Source organism: Temnothorax curvispinosus, unplaced genomic scaffold (assembly GCF_003070985.1).
Source record: "Temnothorax curvispinosus isolate PA1 unplaced genomic scaffold, ASM307098v1 QBEX01002197.1, whole genome shotgun sequence".
Classification (NCBI taxonomy): domain Eukaryota; kingdom Metazoa; phylum Arthropoda; class Insecta; order Hymenoptera; family Formicidae; genus Temnothorax; species Temnothorax curvispinosus.
This window is the reverse complement of record NW_020211977.1, coordinates 957-20,162: the sequence shown is the minus strand read 5'-3', so window position 1 is coordinate 20,162 and position 19,206 is coordinate 957. Positions and strand designations below refer to the sequence as shown.

At 30.8% G+C, this 19,206-nt stretch overlaps 1 protein-coding gene across 1 annotated transcript in view; it reads right to left on the bottom strand.

The window, feature by feature from the left end:
- The window catches only part of LOC112468873 (osmotic avoidance abnormal protein 3-like), a 23,681-nt gene extending 4,734 nt beyond the window's left edge, over nucleotides 1–18,947 (bottom strand). Inside the window, exons 1-7 of the mRNA XM_025038245.1 lie at nucleotides 18,831–18,947; nucleotides 15,381–15,452; nucleotides 6,513–6,802; nucleotides 2,903–3,379; nucleotides 2,188–2,497; nucleotides 1,437–1,819; nucleotides 90–604 (exon numbers count right to left, since the gene is read on the bottom strand). Coding sequence (XP_024894013.1) covers nucleotides 90–604; nucleotides 1,437–1,819; nucleotides 2,188–2,497; nucleotides 2,903–3,379; nucleotides 6,513–6,802; nucleotides 15,381–15,452 — 2,047 coding nt within the window. The 5' untranslated portion in view covers nucleotides 18,831–18,947. The remainder of the gene's footprint in view (nucleotides 1–89; nucleotides 605–1,436; nucleotides 1,820–2,187; nucleotides 2,498–2,902; nucleotides 3,380–6,512; nucleotides 6,803–15,380; nucleotides 15,453–18,830) is intronic.
- Nucleotides 18,948–19,206: the final 259 nt, after the last annotated feature.

Below are 19,206 nucleotides of genomic sequence, written 5' to 3'. Positions count from 1 at the left end.
CATTGTTGCAGCAAATAAGCGAATTAAATAGTAGCGTACACATAAATATAAACATATAATACTCGTGCGCGCATATGATATAATCTTACCGAAAGTCTTCGCTTCCCTTGCGTGTGCTAGAAGAGTATCCACTCTGCTTCTTCGAAAATAAGTGTTCACGGCATTCCAGCCGTTTTTTTTCTGTATATCTCGTCTACCGTCTTCTTCGTTATCGTTATCTTGATCACTATCATTCTCGTCATTGCTACTATTATTATTACTATTGTTATTGTGATCTGCCTTGGAGGAAATACCGGTGAGGTGAAGAATATCCGCCCGCGCCGTGGGAGCGGCTGGAGGTAGAGGTATATGAGGGGACACATCCGGCAAGCGCCATCGTCCTAGTTCATCGCACCAGGTCGCCGCCTCTCTCATCGCTGCAATATCTCGAAAGAGGCAGCCAGGACGAAGATAGGGTACCATGAGGTCGCACAATTGGGACGTTAACAGTTCTCTTCGAAGGAGCTCGCGACGTTCGGCGTCCCAGGATGCCTGGAGATCTGCGGCTTCAGCTTCTAATTGTTTTACTCGCTTCGCCATCTTCTTCAGTGCATCTTCTGTCGATCTGTTATTTTAAATATATGATCAATAGTGATCATTTCTTTATTATTAATAAAAATATACTTATCAAAATTTATAGAGACATAAATAAGGTACATAAAAAAGACATAAAAAAGTGAATATTTTGTTCTTCAATCTCGAGCTAGTATCTCTTTTTTGCTTCTTCATAGAGGAAGCTTTTTTCTATTATATTTATATTATTACTATCCTTTATCTGTTATTTTTTAAACATAATTTTATTTTACATTATTCTGTTTGAATATTATTTTTTAAAAATAAAAAACAATTTTTTTTAATTATTATTAAATTTTTATTAAAATAGAAAAAAATAACTTTTCAAAATATTTTTTAAAATAGTGCGGTTTTTTTCAAATGATTTTAGTCTTTAGATAAATTACAAATATCTATATATATAAAATAGAATGTCTGTATGTATGTTCTTTATACACTCTTAAACTATTCGACCGAATTTTTACCAAAAGTATATAAAATAGGGGTAGAATTTTCCGGGGAATGTTATAAAGTGTATAGTTTTTCGTTACCGATCTTTTTGAGAACCGGTATCCGAAATTTTTCCAATTTTTCGGGAAATAATTGACCAAATCTTAAAAAGTTGTATACAAAATAGGGGTAGAATTTCCCAGGAAGTGCCATAAACTGTATAGTTTTTCGTTACCGATCTTTTTGGGAATTGGTATCCGAACTAATAAAGGAATTTTTTTCGATTAAGGATATTAAAACACAAATGAAGTTGTTTGAAGAAAAACGACTCCCGGGCGAAGCCCGGGTAACCAGCTAGTTACAAATAAATTAACATTGATGAATATTGTACAAACCTCAGTTGGCCGTATACTTGGAAGACACTACCATTGGCATCGTTGGCTTCCAGCGCCCCTACAAGAACTTCTAGCTTCTTTCTTCTTTTCTCCCTCCTTTTTTTCAGTTCCGCATTACCGATCTCTTCTCCACCAATCGTCAGTTTCTCCAACCTTCTTAGAACATCTTGTAAAGCTGCCTCTCTTTTCTTTCTTCTTCTTTCCATTCGTTCTTTATCCAACTCATTCATCTTCTCACATTCTTGACTGAGATTTTCATTTTTGTCAATATTGTTCGTCATGTTTAATCCCGATTCGTAACGGAATTTCAGAGCTTCTAGTTCCTCTTTTAGTTTTTGAGCTGATAAATTTGAACTCTCGCACTCTTTCCGTAGCCTCTCCACCTTTAATCATATTTATATCTTTCTTATTGTTATATATTGTATAATTTGTATCGTGTATGCAAGTGAAAAGTATCAACTGTATTTTGAAGTTAAATTAAGAAATATGCAACTCTTTTTTTTACATAGAAATAGATAAATAGAAGATTGTTTATATATTGAATATACAAATTATATATATATTCTAAAAATTTATAATTAAATTTATATAAAACTATATTAGCAATATATAATTAATAATAATAACAATAAGTGTATAAAATAACTGTGAAAAAGATATTTGTAGAATAATTAATAAGAACATTTATATACATATATATATTTGTAAAATTAAAAATTATAATAGAAAAATTATATAATTATTGCATCACCTCGTCGGAATATTGTTTCTTTCTCTCTTCCTCCGCATCTTTTTGGAAGTCCGATCCAGCGTTTAATGGGTCGCTGCAGTCAAGCAACTTCCTTAAACGTTGAAGTTCTAATTGATATTGTCTAAGAAGAGCGTCTTTAGGGTCTTCATTGACGATCGGCTTATTCTTGATGCAACGAGCTCGGGCAGCATAGCGCAGAGTGCTGAGGGTCTCTTCAGCGTCGATGTCACTTGGGCTTACGCAGGCGATCATCAAAGTTCTGGCATTCCCACCCAGACTGTCTCGCAGCAGTCTCGTCAGTTTACTATCTCTGAGAAGAATCATAGTACCTTTAGTTTATAATTACTTTTTATTTTGTTCTTTTCGATAATTTGTAAAATCTTAAGAAAGTGGAATCTGCGTTAAATAATTATGTGTATGTAATAAATAAGTATAAATAAGTATAATATTATAAATAATATTGTATTTTATTGCATAATAAATTAAATCATCTAAGAAAGATAAGTCAAAATTGAATTGCAATTGCAGTGTTTCTTAATTCTTATGGGGTTTTCAACGTTTGGACATAATTTTCAAATAAGAAAGTTAAGTAAATACAATTTTTGATTATATGTAAATAATGTAAAATGAAAACTTCATCAAGTAGTGGTGTAAATCAGAAAAGATAAAGCTGAAAGTTCATGAAAAATTATGTAAAAATGATTTGGCATAATACCTGTAAGGGACATGTCTTCCATTTCCGGCCGCTAACGCACTAATGACATTCCCTAATGCCGATAAACTCAGATTGATACTGGCAGCTTCTTTCAAACGATCTCCCGTAGCTCCAGTCCTGGTTTGCCTTTCGGATCCAGCTAGATCGACTAAATGCAATCGACCTCTCCTGATAGCATTACCACGTTTATCATCGTCATTGATGGCGATCGCCTCGAGTGACAGAGTTAAAACAGCGTGACTCCTCGAACTGGCAGCGTTCATCTTCGTCGCGGCTGCGGCTCTCCTTTGATCGCCCTGTTGAACCAACGTGGCGCATTCGGTCGCGTCTTTGACGGTGACCTCGCGCAATCCACCCGCGACGTAGGTACCTTTCGTGGGGTCCTCTTTCAGTGTCAGGGTTTCCCCAGTGTCGTCTTGTAACAAATCTCGTAATCGCTCGTTGTAGATCTCGAGGTAACTCAGCAACGCCAAATACCTAAACGTAGAAAATGTAATGATAATAAAGCATTTGAGAAGAAATATATAATCTATACAATATGTAAATAACTTTTATATTTCTCTCTTAAAATTGAATAACTTTTGTATAAGTTGTTTTCGTTGTGTAAATCGATTCGTGTTTAAACAATGTGATTCAGAACACATGTTTGTCCTTAAAATTCCTTAATTCTAATCTAACGATTTTTTCTTTTCTTAAGTTTTGTATAAAGCTTAGTGTAAAAAGAAATAGTTTGCTTATCACAGGTTGGGTATATACAGGGCGCTGGCGTGGGGGAGGGAAAGGTTCCACGTAAGCGCCCGCGTCTGATTGTGAGTTGTAACTCACCGTCCTTGCCTATCTCTTGTACCCGACCTGTGATAAGTAAACTATTTCTTCTTATAATTTAAAAACTCTAAGCTTTGAACAAAATTTTGGAAAAAAGTCGTCTTAGAGAATTAAGTCAGGAATACGACATTTCAAGGACAAACGTTTGTTCTGAATTATCCTGTATATGTTTTGTTTCCATTAAAATGGAATATTGTGTAAATTATATATTTTTGTAGAAATTGATTTAAGAGCAGCGTTTGCCTTAGATGCATGACTTCAAAATCATTTGAGTTGAAGATAAGATGAAAATCCGTAAATTTATCTTAGATGAGGTATAAAGATAATTTTGTTATTAATTAATCTCGATAAAAAATAAAATAATTATTGTGATTTATCTAGATAATTTTGTGTTTATCAGACTATCTATAAAAAATTATTTCAAAAATACACAGATTATAAAAAAGATATTAAAACAGTATTCACAATTTTATTTTCAGTTTTTATTTCTCAAAAATAAAAGTTTTTGAATATTTTGTCTGATAAGCAATTTCGACGTACCTACACTTATTTGCTGTGCTAAATATTTAAAAGGCGTTCTACTAGCACCGGCGATGTGGCAGGGATGTATTATATTTAAAAAAGATGTTTTCAACATTTTGAAAATTTATAAGAGATTGGAGTTCTTTTAATTCCATTTATTCAATTCCAAATATGAAATTTGATGTTATCTCTAATAATTGTTTATTTAATATTTTCATTTTTTTCAATATTGTGACAGAAATCCTCTCTGCTACTACTAGAAGTTGATCTATTTTCTAGTGTAATGATATTTTTGTAGTGTAAATAATTTACTTTTTTCAAAAATGTGTCTTTACACAATTTTATTCAACTCACGACGGTTTTGTTAATATTAACAGTAAAGGAGTGAAATTACAACACAATACTAATGTGGCATAAAGGCACATAATAAAATAATTGCGAGCAAATACCTTTATTCCTTTTATTTTTTCTGACTTCTGCGCTGTAAATCCCCGCGCGGCGTAAATACCGATTCGGATTTACAGCGCAGAAGTCAGAAAAAATAAAAGAAATGAAGGTATTTGCTCGCAATTATTTTGTTATGTGCCTTTATGCCACATTAGTATTGTTGTAATTTCAGTCCTTTACTGTTAATATTAACAAAACCGTCGTGAGTTGAATCGATTTTTCAATGTAATAAATAGCGCGATCATATATTACGATTGCGTAAAATGGTTACTGTAGAGAATGCAAAAGGTTTAATGGTTATTTCATAATACATAAGTGTAGAGGGATAGTAAAAGATGGAATACAGCAAAATACAAGTGCATAGCTCTTGTATTCTTTGTTTAGCTTGATATCTTGTATATCCCACCTGTTTAAGATATATAACATTTTTAGGGTGCGGGATTTATCCCATAGTATAAACACTCTGTAAAAATCGAAATCTTCTGTTCTTTTTTTCTTTTTTTTTTTTTGGATCATATAACAATAACCTTTAATGCATCTATCGTTCGTCTAACTTCTTTAAAAAATTTTTCAGTTTTATAATTTGTTTATTATTCTTACACCTTAATAAACTTTTTACACACATTTTATAACTTATTATGACATTTTATTGCCTTATTTATAAACGTTACTTGTAATTTTTTATAAGGCGTATATTCTACCTATGGATATCATTTATCCCACTCTTATAGGATAAATGGTAAAAATGCAAGGGTCTCTAAAAGTTTTTTTTGTTAAATACAAAGAATAAATATTTCTTATTTCTAATTTTTTTATAGTAGTAGACAGTATAAAGTTTTTATTGGTATAATTCATTTGCCTTAAATATATGAAATAGTACTCAATAAATAAGTTTTCCTTAGGTGCGGCGTATATACCGGAGTTACCCTATATATAATGTTCTGAAATTTAATTTAAGGAGGTTCGATGGCTACAACAAAATGCAGAGAATTTTATAAAATTTTAATATGTTGTTCTGGAATGCAAAATAGAATTATGTGAATTTACTAGGAATTTTTCACCGTCCCGTTTTGAAAAAAATCTACTCCAAAAATTTAAAAAGTACAATTTTTGGATTAGATTTTTTTTAAAACGGGACGGTGAAAAATTTTCCAAAAATTCACATAATTCTATTTTGCATTCCAGAACAACATATTAAAATTTCATAAAACTGGCTGCATTTTTAACATAGGTTTTTATGGGAAATGACATATTGCATATACCTTCAGAATGAAATAAGTGCAAGAAGAAATGCAAAATAATAAAGAAAAAGAAATTTGCACATGTAACTTAATAATTTACAAATAAATGAGCGAAAGAAAGGGGAAGGTTACCGCACATTTCGTAGAAAAATTAATTATTAAAGCATAAATTGCTTGATTTTTCGTCTGCTGGACTGTCATGGTCGTGAACGACGTGACAGCAGCACGCATTATACACGCGGCGACCAATCAGAGCAATCCCCTTCATTCCCACTACTTCAAACGCTAGTGCGCTGTTTCCAGAACCCCCGCGTCCCACTACTCTCTCCGATGAAGCCATCAAACCTCCTTAATTTAAACTGCGGTAAAGAAATAACAGGAAGAATTAAAATCTTATCTTAGATAATTTTTATTAGATAAGATAACATGATTTTTCATCTAAGATAAAGATGAATATACTTTCTATTTTTCCATCTAGATAAGATAAAGATAATTCTATTTCTTTATCTGGATGATCATCTAGATAATTTTATCTAGATACCGCGGCAAACATTGTTTAAGAGTTTGAAGAATACCTTGTTTCGGAACTGGCGGTGGAAGTCGCCTCGAATAAATGTTCCAATGCACGTTCGATGAATCCTCGCATTGTAAATGATTTCCCGCAACCAGTTTGACCGTAAGCGAACACAGTGCCATTGTAACCCTCTAAGACAGCCTCAACGATTACGGAACCTACATCTTCGTAGACCGATTCTGTTGTAGCGGACGGGCTGAATGTAGCATCGAATTGGTAGACTTTTCCATTTCCACTGGCGGTATTTTCCAACGTGCAGGATTTTGTTAGCGGATCGATCGTCACCACGTTCTGCGACAAATGTGTCAGTGGAAAATACACATGTGATAAGAATCGACAAAATATGATAATCGATGTTTCCTATTTTCCGCACTATAATATCGATCATTTTGCAGAACAAGAGAAAGTAGATCTAGAATTTCATTTATCGAATTTTTCATAATGTAAAATTTTAATAGAAATTTTCAATATGATAGCATTTTAAATGATATTTAACGTGGAATGTCATTATCAAAATCTTTCATTTTTTATATTATAATGTCGACCTTTAACTGTTATATTAACTGTTTAAATTTTTATAATTATGGGTTTATCTTGATTTAGCTTATCAGGATATTAATAATAAAATATTTATTAAAATCATAGGAGATAAAGCTCTTTAATGCTTACAATTATAATACAATTAATGCAAAAGATTGAAGTTATCAATGAACAGTAACAAAATTGCCTGGGAAAAAAAATCTTTTATAATGTCTTATGTGCTCATATAAGAAGCAATTTTATATGCTTATATATGAATTTTGGCCTAATAAGAGCTTATATGGTTATATATAATTTATAAGGACATATATATATATATATATATATATATATATATATGTATATATATAATATATATATATTTAACTAAGTTTCAGAAAATTGTTATTTTTAAATTTAAATGTTATTTTTTAAGTGTGCCACTTGATTTTCTTTTTCTTAACATGCCTAATATTTCTCTTGAAATTTTTTCTTGACTAAATATTTTGGTGTAACTCCGGTATATACGCCGCACCTGAGAAAACTTAATTTATTGAGTACTATTTACTATGTTTAAGGCAAATGAATTATACCAATAAAAACTTTATATTGTCTACTACTATAAAAAAAAATAAAAATGTAAAATATTAATTTTTTGTATTTAATAAGAAAAATTTTTAGAAACCCTTGCATTTTTGCCATATATCCCAGAGGGGTGGAATAAATGATATTCATATGTGGAATATACGCCTTATAAAAAATTACAAGTAATGTTTACAAATAAGGCAATAAAATGTCATAATAAGTTATAAAATGTGTGTAAAAAGTTTTTTAAGATGTAAAAATAATAAACAAATTATAAAAAATTTTTAAAAGAAAATAGAAAAACGATGGATGCATTAAAGGTTATTGGTATACGATCCAAGAAAAAGAAAGAAAAAGAACACATAGAAGATTCCGATTTTTATAAAGTGTCTGTACTGTGGTAAATCCCGCAAGCTAAAAATGTCGTATATCCTAAGCAGGAGGGATATACAAGATATCAAGCTAAACAAAGAATACAAGAGCTATGCACTTGTATTTTGCTGTATATTCCATCCTTTATTACCCCTCTACACTTATCATAGAGATATAGGAATAGAGTACGCGAGCAAGCTGAAAAAGCGATATAAAAATAGAAAGAGAAAGCTGCGCGTGGGCCCCTTTTGTCTTTGTTTCCCATGCGCGCGTAAACAAAGACAGAAAGAGCCTACATGCAGCGTTCTTTTTCTATTCCTATATCGCAGCCTTTTACGTGCTAGCATATGACTCGCGCACTCTATTCTTATATCTCTATGAGACTTATGTATCATGAAATAACCATTAAACCTTTTACATCCCCTACAGTAATCATTTTACGTAGGTCGTAATATAGAATCGCGCTATTTACTACGGTGAGAAGTCGATTCAACTCACGACGGTTTCGTTAATATTGACAGTAAAGAACTGAAATTACAACACAATACTAATATGGCATAAAGGCACATAACAGTGTAATTGCGAGCAAGTATCTTTATTCCTTCTATTTTTCTGACTTCAACGGCGTAAATCCCCGCGCGGCGTAAATACCGAAGTTACCTTATATAATTTAAATTTGATCATCCACGCCATTTTAGATGGACAATGTAGCGGCCCCAAAAATTTGTACCTAAAATTTTTCTTTTAACAAGACCTTAAATGAGGTGGATATTATAAATACTCGAAACTATTATACCCTCTCTCTCTCTCTCTCTCTCTCTCTCTCTCTTTCTTTCTTGCCATTTAAAATTTTCGAGATGTTCTCTTTCGTTATTTTTGGGGGAAAAAGAGGTGGAAAACATTTCAACATTTTTCCATATTTTCAGCCGTTCTTAAAATACAAAGCAGATTTTAGAGACACCCTGTACAGACATAATAAGGGTAATGGAATTAATAATGACATATATAGAGCGACTCAATGAAATATGAGATAATTCTATGATATTACGATGCATTAAAATAAAAATTTGCGAACATAATAACGAAAAATACGTTCGATAATTGGTCAATTGAAAGTACGATGACTCACAAATGCGGCAAGTTTCGCGGAATAACAGTTCCGCGAATAAGAAACTCCACGAACGAGAATGTGAAATATTATCGGCTGGGAAACTCTTGGACGGAACGATAATATATGTCGACCTACGATAAATTATGTGATTACTCGTACAAAGTTGTAGTAAACGATTTGTTAAATGACTATACACATATTATACACAAGTAATGTACTAAAATATTAAAAGAATTAATGTAACGCAAATAAGTTAATGATAATAGTACTTAATACTGTTATATTATTTATAAGATTTGTTATATTAAAACCTCTAAAAATTTTGGACTGAAAAAAAAGATAGATTTTTTATCTCGTTTAATCTTTTTTTAATCAAAATTTTTCACCTTTTCAACTTTTCAACTTTTCACAACTTTTTTAATCAAAATACCAATGCAAATAACTGTAAACTAATAATTTATATGTATATAATTGTAAATCCTGAGTTATTTAATAAAAGAAAATAATAGTAACGCGTTATAGTAATAATAATAACATAATTATAATAATAGTAACATAATCAATAAAAAATAAAAAAAGTAAAATTAAATATAAACAAAATTAATATAAGAACAATAAAAATAGCTATATAAAATTAGTAAAAAGTAATAATAATCATGTAATTTTAGCGTGAAATGCATATCGAACGGCTTTAGCGCTAAATGTAGAGTATAACATAATAACGTTCCGATCGTTGATAAGAATGTTAGAATGTGCATTGACACACTGTCTCCCTTCGCCTGGATGGACGTCGCTTCATTGATATATGTAGCGAAGCTAGCTAAGTAAATGCTGTAAGTGAATTACGGTAATATGGATTACGTATGTCGTGCATAAATTATTTAGCGATCGACAAGGACACTGCGTGCATGAGTATGCGCTATCTACCCGTCTAATTCGTTATATCTATTCCCGTGTACATAGCATAGTGCCTTAAAAATATAAATTCTTTTTTTAATCAGAAAATAATTAAACATTACAAATCAAATAATTTATTTTTTTGTGTCAAATAAAATATAGGGTAGACCGGGGCACGTTGTCACACATTTTTTTCAATATTTTTTGTATTTTTTACATTCAATATTTAAGAGTACTTTGATATGCCAAAATTTCGAGTGAACCCTCAGCTTTAATTGGACAGTATCGAATTTTGTGTGATTGTTACTCTACAGTTGTTACATAACAATAAATAACGACAGGTCGCTTGTGACAACGTGCCCCGGGCACGGGGCACGTTGTCACATCAAATGTAATTGCATGCAAAATGTAATCCAAACTGTATACAACGTAAATATCAATATATTATAGTGCGCTGCAATGTAATTAAGTAAAATCCTTCACAGAAACATTTATTTTATTTCAAAAAAGTACAAGAAGCACGAAGTTTTCGTCTTAATCTAAATAGGCAAGAATTCCACTCGAATGCGCAACTTATTGATAAACATTTTTTCTTTTATAATCATGTCGGTGATTAAACATAAAATATTTTTATTCGTTATCGTCATCCGAAGATTCGGAATAGATTCCCATCAAATTTGTGACAACGTGCCCCGAGGGAATTTTTTTACTTCAAACAGCCTCATGTCCGACACGTTTGAGACAATAAAATTTTACTTACAGTCGCAAAAAACTTTCAAGTTGATTTTACGTCAACACGGCTGGCGCAATCTCAAGACTGTAAACACACCAAAGATGGGCATACACTAACACGTTTTGGGAATGACGGGTGCTGCCCTCCGGTTATTAGTTTTTTAAATAAAGCCAAAGTGACAACGTGCCCCGCGTGACAACGTGCCCCGGTCTACCCTAGTATAATATAAAAATAGTAAAAACAGCAAAATTTGAATTTTTTTCAAAATCTGTGTAGGAAATATTTATTTATGTAGTTTCAAATTATTAATACAAATTTATATTACTTTTGTCAGCTTTTGTAACTTTAGTTTTCAATATTAATTACTTTGAGAATTATGGGGACGGCGAGCGCCACTCTTAGCCGCTAGGGGCGCTAGCAAAGTTGGAGACGCACCGAGCTGTCACTGAGTACCGAGCATATCGTTAACGAGAAAATCTGTGTACATAAACGTGAATATTTCGGAATTTTTTAACATGCCGGGAATGTGTGTGGCATATGGATGTAAAAATAAGGGAGAGCATCGGTTCTCGAGGGACAAGAATGACAAGATGATGAAAAATAAACGGTGGATTATCACTGCTATAAAACGCGAGGATTTATGTTCGAATACAAATTCGCGACTAAACATATGTTTCATTATAGATATGTCTATTAATTTTATTGTAAACTCACTACTTTTAAAGCCGGTGGTAATATAATCCTCAGGTCTAAAGTGGTTTGTGCACAGCGAATTTATATTCGGACATAAATCGCGTTTTATAGCAGTGATCCACCGTTTTTTCATCATCTTGTCCCTCGGAAACCGATGCCCTCCCTTATTTTTACATCCATATGCCACATACATTCCCCCGGCATATGTTAAAAAATTCTCCAAACCTCTCTACTCATTAAACGTAAACATATGACATGTCCCCAATTTCAGTGCTGCCCTCTGCGCTGAGCTTGTCATCTCGCCGTCCCCATAGTAATCTTAGTAATCTTTATGTATACAAAGTAAAATAATAATAATAAATTTTAATTAAAATTAAAGATAAAAACTTATTCTATTATGAAAAGGTTAATCTTACATTAAAACTTCTCATAGCTCTGTATCACATAAAATATATTTTTAAGAACATTTAATTTAGTAAATTAATTAAATATCATTATATTATGTTTCTTTAATTTAAAATAGTTTAGGGAAAAAGTAAACTTTTAAAAAAATTCTTTGGTCAAAGAAATTAAGGAACTGTGAACACTGTATTGCAATTCTTGGAATATTTTATAATTACGTAATTACAAAGCAAAAATAAAAATTGTATTCAGAGTTTTGATGCGCAAATTAAGCGGCTGTCTTTTTAAAATAGAACGTGCAAAGTGCTAATCGCGTGAGTCGCAACGTCACTAAAAGCAGGAAAGTGTGACGATACATCTATGTGTGTGTGTGTACGTGTATACCTGTACAGAGCTTGTGTCGTCATTTACAGGAAAGATGGTAGAGTGACTTGGCCGGACTATCGATTTGGCACATATTCCACTCGCCATCGATAAATGGCTTATAAATGTGGTATTGTTTGTATTACATGCAACTGCCACACAATGATGTTATAACGGATAGAACCTCGCAATTTTTAACCTGTTTTCTAAAAACCTAGTATAATAAGCTAATTTTTATAATCTGGTTATTTGAAATAAGTTTTATTCATAATATATAATTATAATATAATGTATAATTAAAATAAAATAAAATTATAATACAAATGTTCGTATGTAAATATGTGTGTATTATTATACAGTCATGTCCAAAATTATTAGGTAAGCGAGTATTTTTTCCGTATTTCCTAAAATTTACATAAAAATAAGTAAATTAAAGATTATAAATAAAAGTCTTTATTTCCACATCTTTATTTGCAAATATTTAATATTTTGTTACTCCTCCTCTATGTTTTATAACTTTTAAAATACACTTTATGAAATTAGTTGATCAAATTTTTCATAGTTAGATGCAAAAGTGCTTTATCTCACTCTTTTAACATTGCCATAATTTTTCTTTTTAATTGCATTATCGCTTTTAAACCTTCTTTCTTTCTCCCTCCTTCCAGTAAGACCTACTGTTTAATGAGGTTTTGAAGTCAAGACTTTATGATGGCCAATATAAAAGTTTGACTTTATTTTGCTTAAATTATAATTATAATTTACTTCTTTTGTGGCCATGTGAGAGCATTATTCTGTTAGGAAAATAATTTTTGATATCAATTTTCAAAAAATTTCTCTACAAAAGACTATAAAATTTCTTCCATGATATAACTGTGTATATAGTGGAATTTATTCATATTATACGCTGAGAGCTAATAATTTTGGACATAACTGTATATATGTACATACATGTATACGTAAATGTATGAGTGTGTGTGTGTGTCTGTATGAGGAACGTGTATACACACGCGCGCGTTGACCAGCACTCATTCACTATACTCATATATAATTTATCACGTTTATATTTTTATTATATATTTTTTATGTAACTCATTACGTTTATATTTTTATAATATATTTTTTATAATTTTATTACATGTTTATACTTATACAGGTGAGTTTTATTTCGTGTGCCAATTATTTCAGAAAGTATTGGTTTTTGGAAAAATGTATCAGGTAAAAGTTGGAGCGTTCAATATGGACCAATAGGGTAACTCCGGTATATACGGCCCAGTAAAAGGCAAGTTTATTTATCGAGTACTATTTACTGTGTTTAAAACTAAAACAAATAATTTATACCAATAAAAACTTTATACTGTCTACTACTATAAAAAAAATAGAAATATAAAATATTCATTCTTTGTATTTAACAAGAAAAACTTTTAGAAACCCTTGCATTTTTGCCATATATCCCAGAGGGGTGGGTTATATAACATTCATGGGTAAAATATACGCCTTATAAAAAATTACAAATGTTTATAAATAAGGCAATAAAATGTCATAATAAATTATAAAATGTGTGTAAGAAGTTTATTAAGATGTTAGAATAATAAACAAATTATAAAACTGAAAAATTTTAAAAAGAAAATAGAAGAGCAATAGATGCATTAAAGATTATTGTTATACGATCCAAAAAAAAAGAAGGAAAAAGAACACATAAGAAATTTCGAGTTTTACAAAGTGTCTGTACTGTGGCATAAATTCCGCATGCTAACTTGCCGTATATCCTAAACAGAAGGGATATACAAGATATTAAGTTAAACAAAAAATACAAGAGCTATGTACTTGTATTTTGCTGTATTATATTATTTACTATCCCTCTACAGTTATGTATCATGAAATAACCATTAAACCTTTTACATTCCCTACAGTAATCATTTTACGTAGGTCGTAACACAAGATCGCGCTTCTTACTACGGTGAGAAATCGATTCAACTCACAACAGTTTTGTTAATATTAACAGTAAAAAACTGAAATTACAACAAAATACTAATATGGCATAAAAGCACATAACAGAATAATTGCGAGCAAGTACCTTCATTCCTTCTATTTTTTCTGACATCTGCGGCGTAAAACCCCCGCGGCGTAAATACCGGAGTTACCCTAAACGATCTTAGTAGATTTTGAGTCCAGGGCCCATGTTGAGCCCATTAAGGCCCAGTAGGACCCAACACAAGCACTGGATCCAAAATCTATTAATAACGTTTATTGGTCCATTCTGAACCCTCCAACTTTTATCTGAAACATTTTTCAACTACACTAATACTTTCTGAAATAATTGGCACACGAAATAAAACTCACCCTGTATCTAGATATATGAGGAAAAAAATTACTTAATTAAACGAGTTAGAAAGTAGTATGTAATTTTAGTCAAATATACTCCAATTATTATACCTAGAACGAGAGATCCGCAAAGGTATAAGAAACTTGACGCCTGGCTGCAGCGAAAAGTGCAACATCCGCGCGTGAAGAAACATGTGCGCATGTTTTGATGTGGTCGCTAGGTTACAATACGCTCGATATATGACAATAACGCTTTTCAAGCGACTTTGTCTGACTGAAGATGAATCAAAAAAAGAACTTAATTGACTAATGAGCCTTAAAAACTAATATTAATTATAATATATGTCTATAAGATTATATACATGTATATATGTATATAAGATAAGCAAATAAAAGATATAAAAATTTTTAAAATTGATGAGAACGTAGTGTATATATATTTCAATATAAATTATGATTTGTTCAAGAAATGGCATTAAAATAAATAAAATGTCACAAAAGATTAGGATATAAGTATGCCTCTCTCGTTTCTGTCTTTTTCTTATCTCTCTCTCTTTCTCTCTCTCTCTCTTTTCTTCTTTCGCACATGTTCCCTCCTCTCTCCTTTCTCTCTTTTCTCCTTCTTTCTCCTTCCTTCTCTTCTTTCCTCCTCTTACTCATTTGCTTTTCAATCTTTCTTCAAGTTTTTTCAATCTTTTCTCAATCATTTCTTTGTTGACTAAGATAAGTCACATTTTTGCCAAATTAATTATTTACTGTCGTAATAATATTGTATAATAGTAATAAATATTAAAATTTGGTTTTAAATTTGCATTTAGTATATGGATAGTAAATGGAACGACACTTATTGTTAGTCGGTGTATCTGACATACCTGACATCCTTGCTGCAATTCTTTGTTGGACATAGGCCGACATCTCACCGCCACTTTTACAGACTCGGACATCTAGAAATGGGAGAGAATTGTCTTTAATCTATTTAATATTCTATTAAAATTACTATGATAGAAGTCCTGTTTAATTTATTTTTAATGTACAAAAGTGAAAGTATTATTTCTGGAGAGTTTTTTCTTTGTTATAAAACCTTCTTTTCCATAGTAGCAAAAAGAAAATGCAAAATTACATGTAATGTAAGAAAATAGTATGATGATTATCAACTTGTATTGTTGCTTTGTTTGAGCTATATTATAATGAAAGCGAAAGGTAAACATTGCATATTAAAAAATACAATAAAAGAATTCATGAGAGTTGTAAAAAAACACGTAGAATAGCTAATATAATTCTAATATAATTTGATTAAAATATGTACGCAATGTGCTTATGTGTTATTTACAATTAATAGAAATAAATGTATTTATTATATATGAACAGTAACTTTTCAAATATATATTTAGTTATCTATTGTTTTTTTCTTTAAATAAATAAAATAAATTTAAAAAATTGAGATAAAATAATGCAACTGTTAAGTTATATACAGTGTGTTTAAAAGAAAGGGTAAAATATTTTAAGAAAATTTAGTATGTCCAAAAACAAGTCGAAAAGTCTTAATAAAAATGGGTCCGCAAATGAGTCGTTTGCGAATAAAGCCAGGTCGACGAATGCGGTCTTATCAACAAGTTTGGTTGCACCACGATTTTCAATAATTATGGCTTTTTACACCAAGAAATAGCAGAAATGGCAGATATTCATTTTATGTATGGTAGTGCTAACAGTAATGCCCTAAAGCGCGTCGTCTGTTTAAAAATAAAAATATCAAAAACAAAAAAAGATATTAGAAAACAGCTTATTTGCGGCTCCATGTTTATTAAGACTTTTTAACTTGTTTTTGGGCATACTAAATTTCCTTAAAATATCTTACTCTTTTTCTAAACACCTTGTATATGTATATTATAGAGTCACCAATCGAACAAATATGTCTCTTTGAGGTATCTTATATCTAGGGAAAGTACCTTAGTTATAATCGATTCTTTATTGCAATTTGCCTATATCAAACCTTCTACAATTTTTAAAATATCAAGCGCATTGATAGATATACGGGAGACCGGGGTAAACTCGACACCGGGGCAAACTTGACACTAGCTTTTTTGCCAATTTAAATCTATCGCGGCGTAGAAACTTGCCTTTTCTACTGTAAATCCGTCTTTATGTGCCAGTATTATCAATGGAATTTGGTGACATTCTGAGTTGCGGTGTAATTTTTAGCGCGACATAAGCGTTTTTGATGGCGAAAAGTAATTTTTCTGATTTCTCAAAAATTTCTACTCTTTCATCGAGTTTTATTTTTGCGAACCTATATGTAAATGATTTTGATGCTCTATACAAATCCGGTAATAGTTTTTGCGTATTTTCAAAATTTTTATGTTTTTGGAGTGAAAAACGACGTTCGGGGCAAAGTCGATACCACGCCGTTTCATCGACTCCCAATAATAAACAATGCTTGTTATGCAGTCATATGGCTCATGACAAATGTGTGCGCACGTCTGATCGCGAATTTACTTGCATGAATTGTTTTTCAGACATGAGTTTGGATGAAAATAATTAAAAGTTTACCAATTTTTGTTCTCATTATTTCCAATAAATGTTTTCTAAATCGCAATAAACAATGTATTTTTAGTTTTAGACAATAAAAAATAAGTTTCAGATCAAAGAAACCTTTTTATTGGATATTCCATTCGCATGTCAGTCGACCTTCGCAGATAGATTGACCTTAAACCTAAGGTTAAAATGTCTGGCTCGTGACATCACCGTTCTTATCAGTGCGTGAGTATACTCGTATAGCATGTGATTGTATATATGTGTATTCAGACAAACATCGAAATGTGTTAAGGAATGCTTAATATGGAATTATTTCTCCGACTAAATAGATACTAAATCGATTACTAATGATTCATTAGAATTTCATTCAGAGTTACCGTTATAACTTTTCATAAAATTGAATTTCTAAGATAAAATTCTTGTTGTTTGAAAAGTTATAACGGTAATTCTAATTGTAACGGTAATTAGTTATATATATATATATATATATATATATATATATATATATATATATATAATTATAATATAAATGCATGATCCAATACTACATTGAATTAACTACTTTGAGTTAATTCACGAGGAAACGTCTCCGTTTACAAAAGTAATCTATGATTAAGCAATTTATTTGAAAACTAAACATATTTTACAAATTATTACATATATGATACAAATATTAACAATAAATATTTAGGATATTAAACACAAAACAAAATTAAAATATCTTAATTTCTCAATTCTATAAGAAAATCTTTTCTTATCTTTTTCTTTGTAATGTTTCACTTGTCATGTGTTTCGACTTTTGAGGCTGTTTTACTTTTCTACGATGTAATGCAAGATTGTATTATATAGGCAAATTATGATCGTGGAGGGTAGATACGTGATGACCGCTTGACCGAGTAAAGCCTAAAGTTTGACCTAGTCATGGGATCTTATAATATCGCTTTCATTTGCTTGTGAAACAAAGACGCCGAGAAATGTCATAATATTCGTACTCATACACATTTTTACGGAATAATTGTTTTAATTACAAAAAATTATTATTATTGTACTCTCTTTTGTATACAGGATACATATAGTGTGTATCACATAAAGTGTTTTTTCCGAAATTATTAAAAGTAAAAAAAAAATTTTTTTACAGTTTTTATGGTTTCTTTTGTTAAATGACAGACAAAAGTAACGCCGTTAGTTTCTCCGAAAAGATACAAAAGAGACGATACTCCAATTGGGATTCTTTAACTAATTTTTAATAAATTTTTCTATAGAAAATTTAATTGTATGCACTGTTTTTTTAGACCTTTTTAATTTTTAATATTAAATTGAGAATCTTAAGAATCCTGATATTAAATCTTGAGAAATAAGCTTTTAATATAAACATTTTTAATTCTATTAATTTCTGTTACTGAATATTTCTTTATCTTTTTTAATTTTTATAAAGTTTTAATGTATTTTTTGTGCATTAAGTCAATAAATAAACAAAAAAGTATTTTAGATAAATTAAAAACAAATAATAAACCTTGCTCTTTTTATTATAAAATTGAAACATTTTTCTAAGTTAGAACTTTATTATGATTAAATAAGATTTTTTTACCTATCTATAATTCTGAATTTAAATATATGCTATTTATTAACTCGAGAACTGTCAAAAATTCGAATATTTTTATCTAAAAAATTAAATTCTAAGCGAATAAAAAATTCAATCTACAAAAGATGTTTTACGTCTTACAAAACAACTATTCTATAATTTAAAAAATATTTTTAACGTTAGTCTTCCACAGTTTATTGACACTTACACCGATGATGAACTCTCTCGTAATTTTATATTGGAAAACACAGGCACATGACTTTTCGCCGCACAAAAGTCGAATCGAAACCGACTTGAAGCGACATACGACAATGTGTACGGAATGATGAACGCGTTCAGACTGACAACGCCGCGCAGGTCGAAGCGTCGCGACGCCTCTGTTGTGGGCGTCATGGCTCATATTGAATTCGAATCGTTGCAACAGCGCGCGCGTATTTCTATGGGCGCTCTGATTGGTTGGTTGATAGCCGCTGTAATTCAAATCTGTTTAGATCGTATAAAGTTGGCTTACTTCAGATAAAATACACCATTACGTTATATTTTTTCTTTTTGCATTGAAAATGTAGTTTCCAGATATTGAAAGA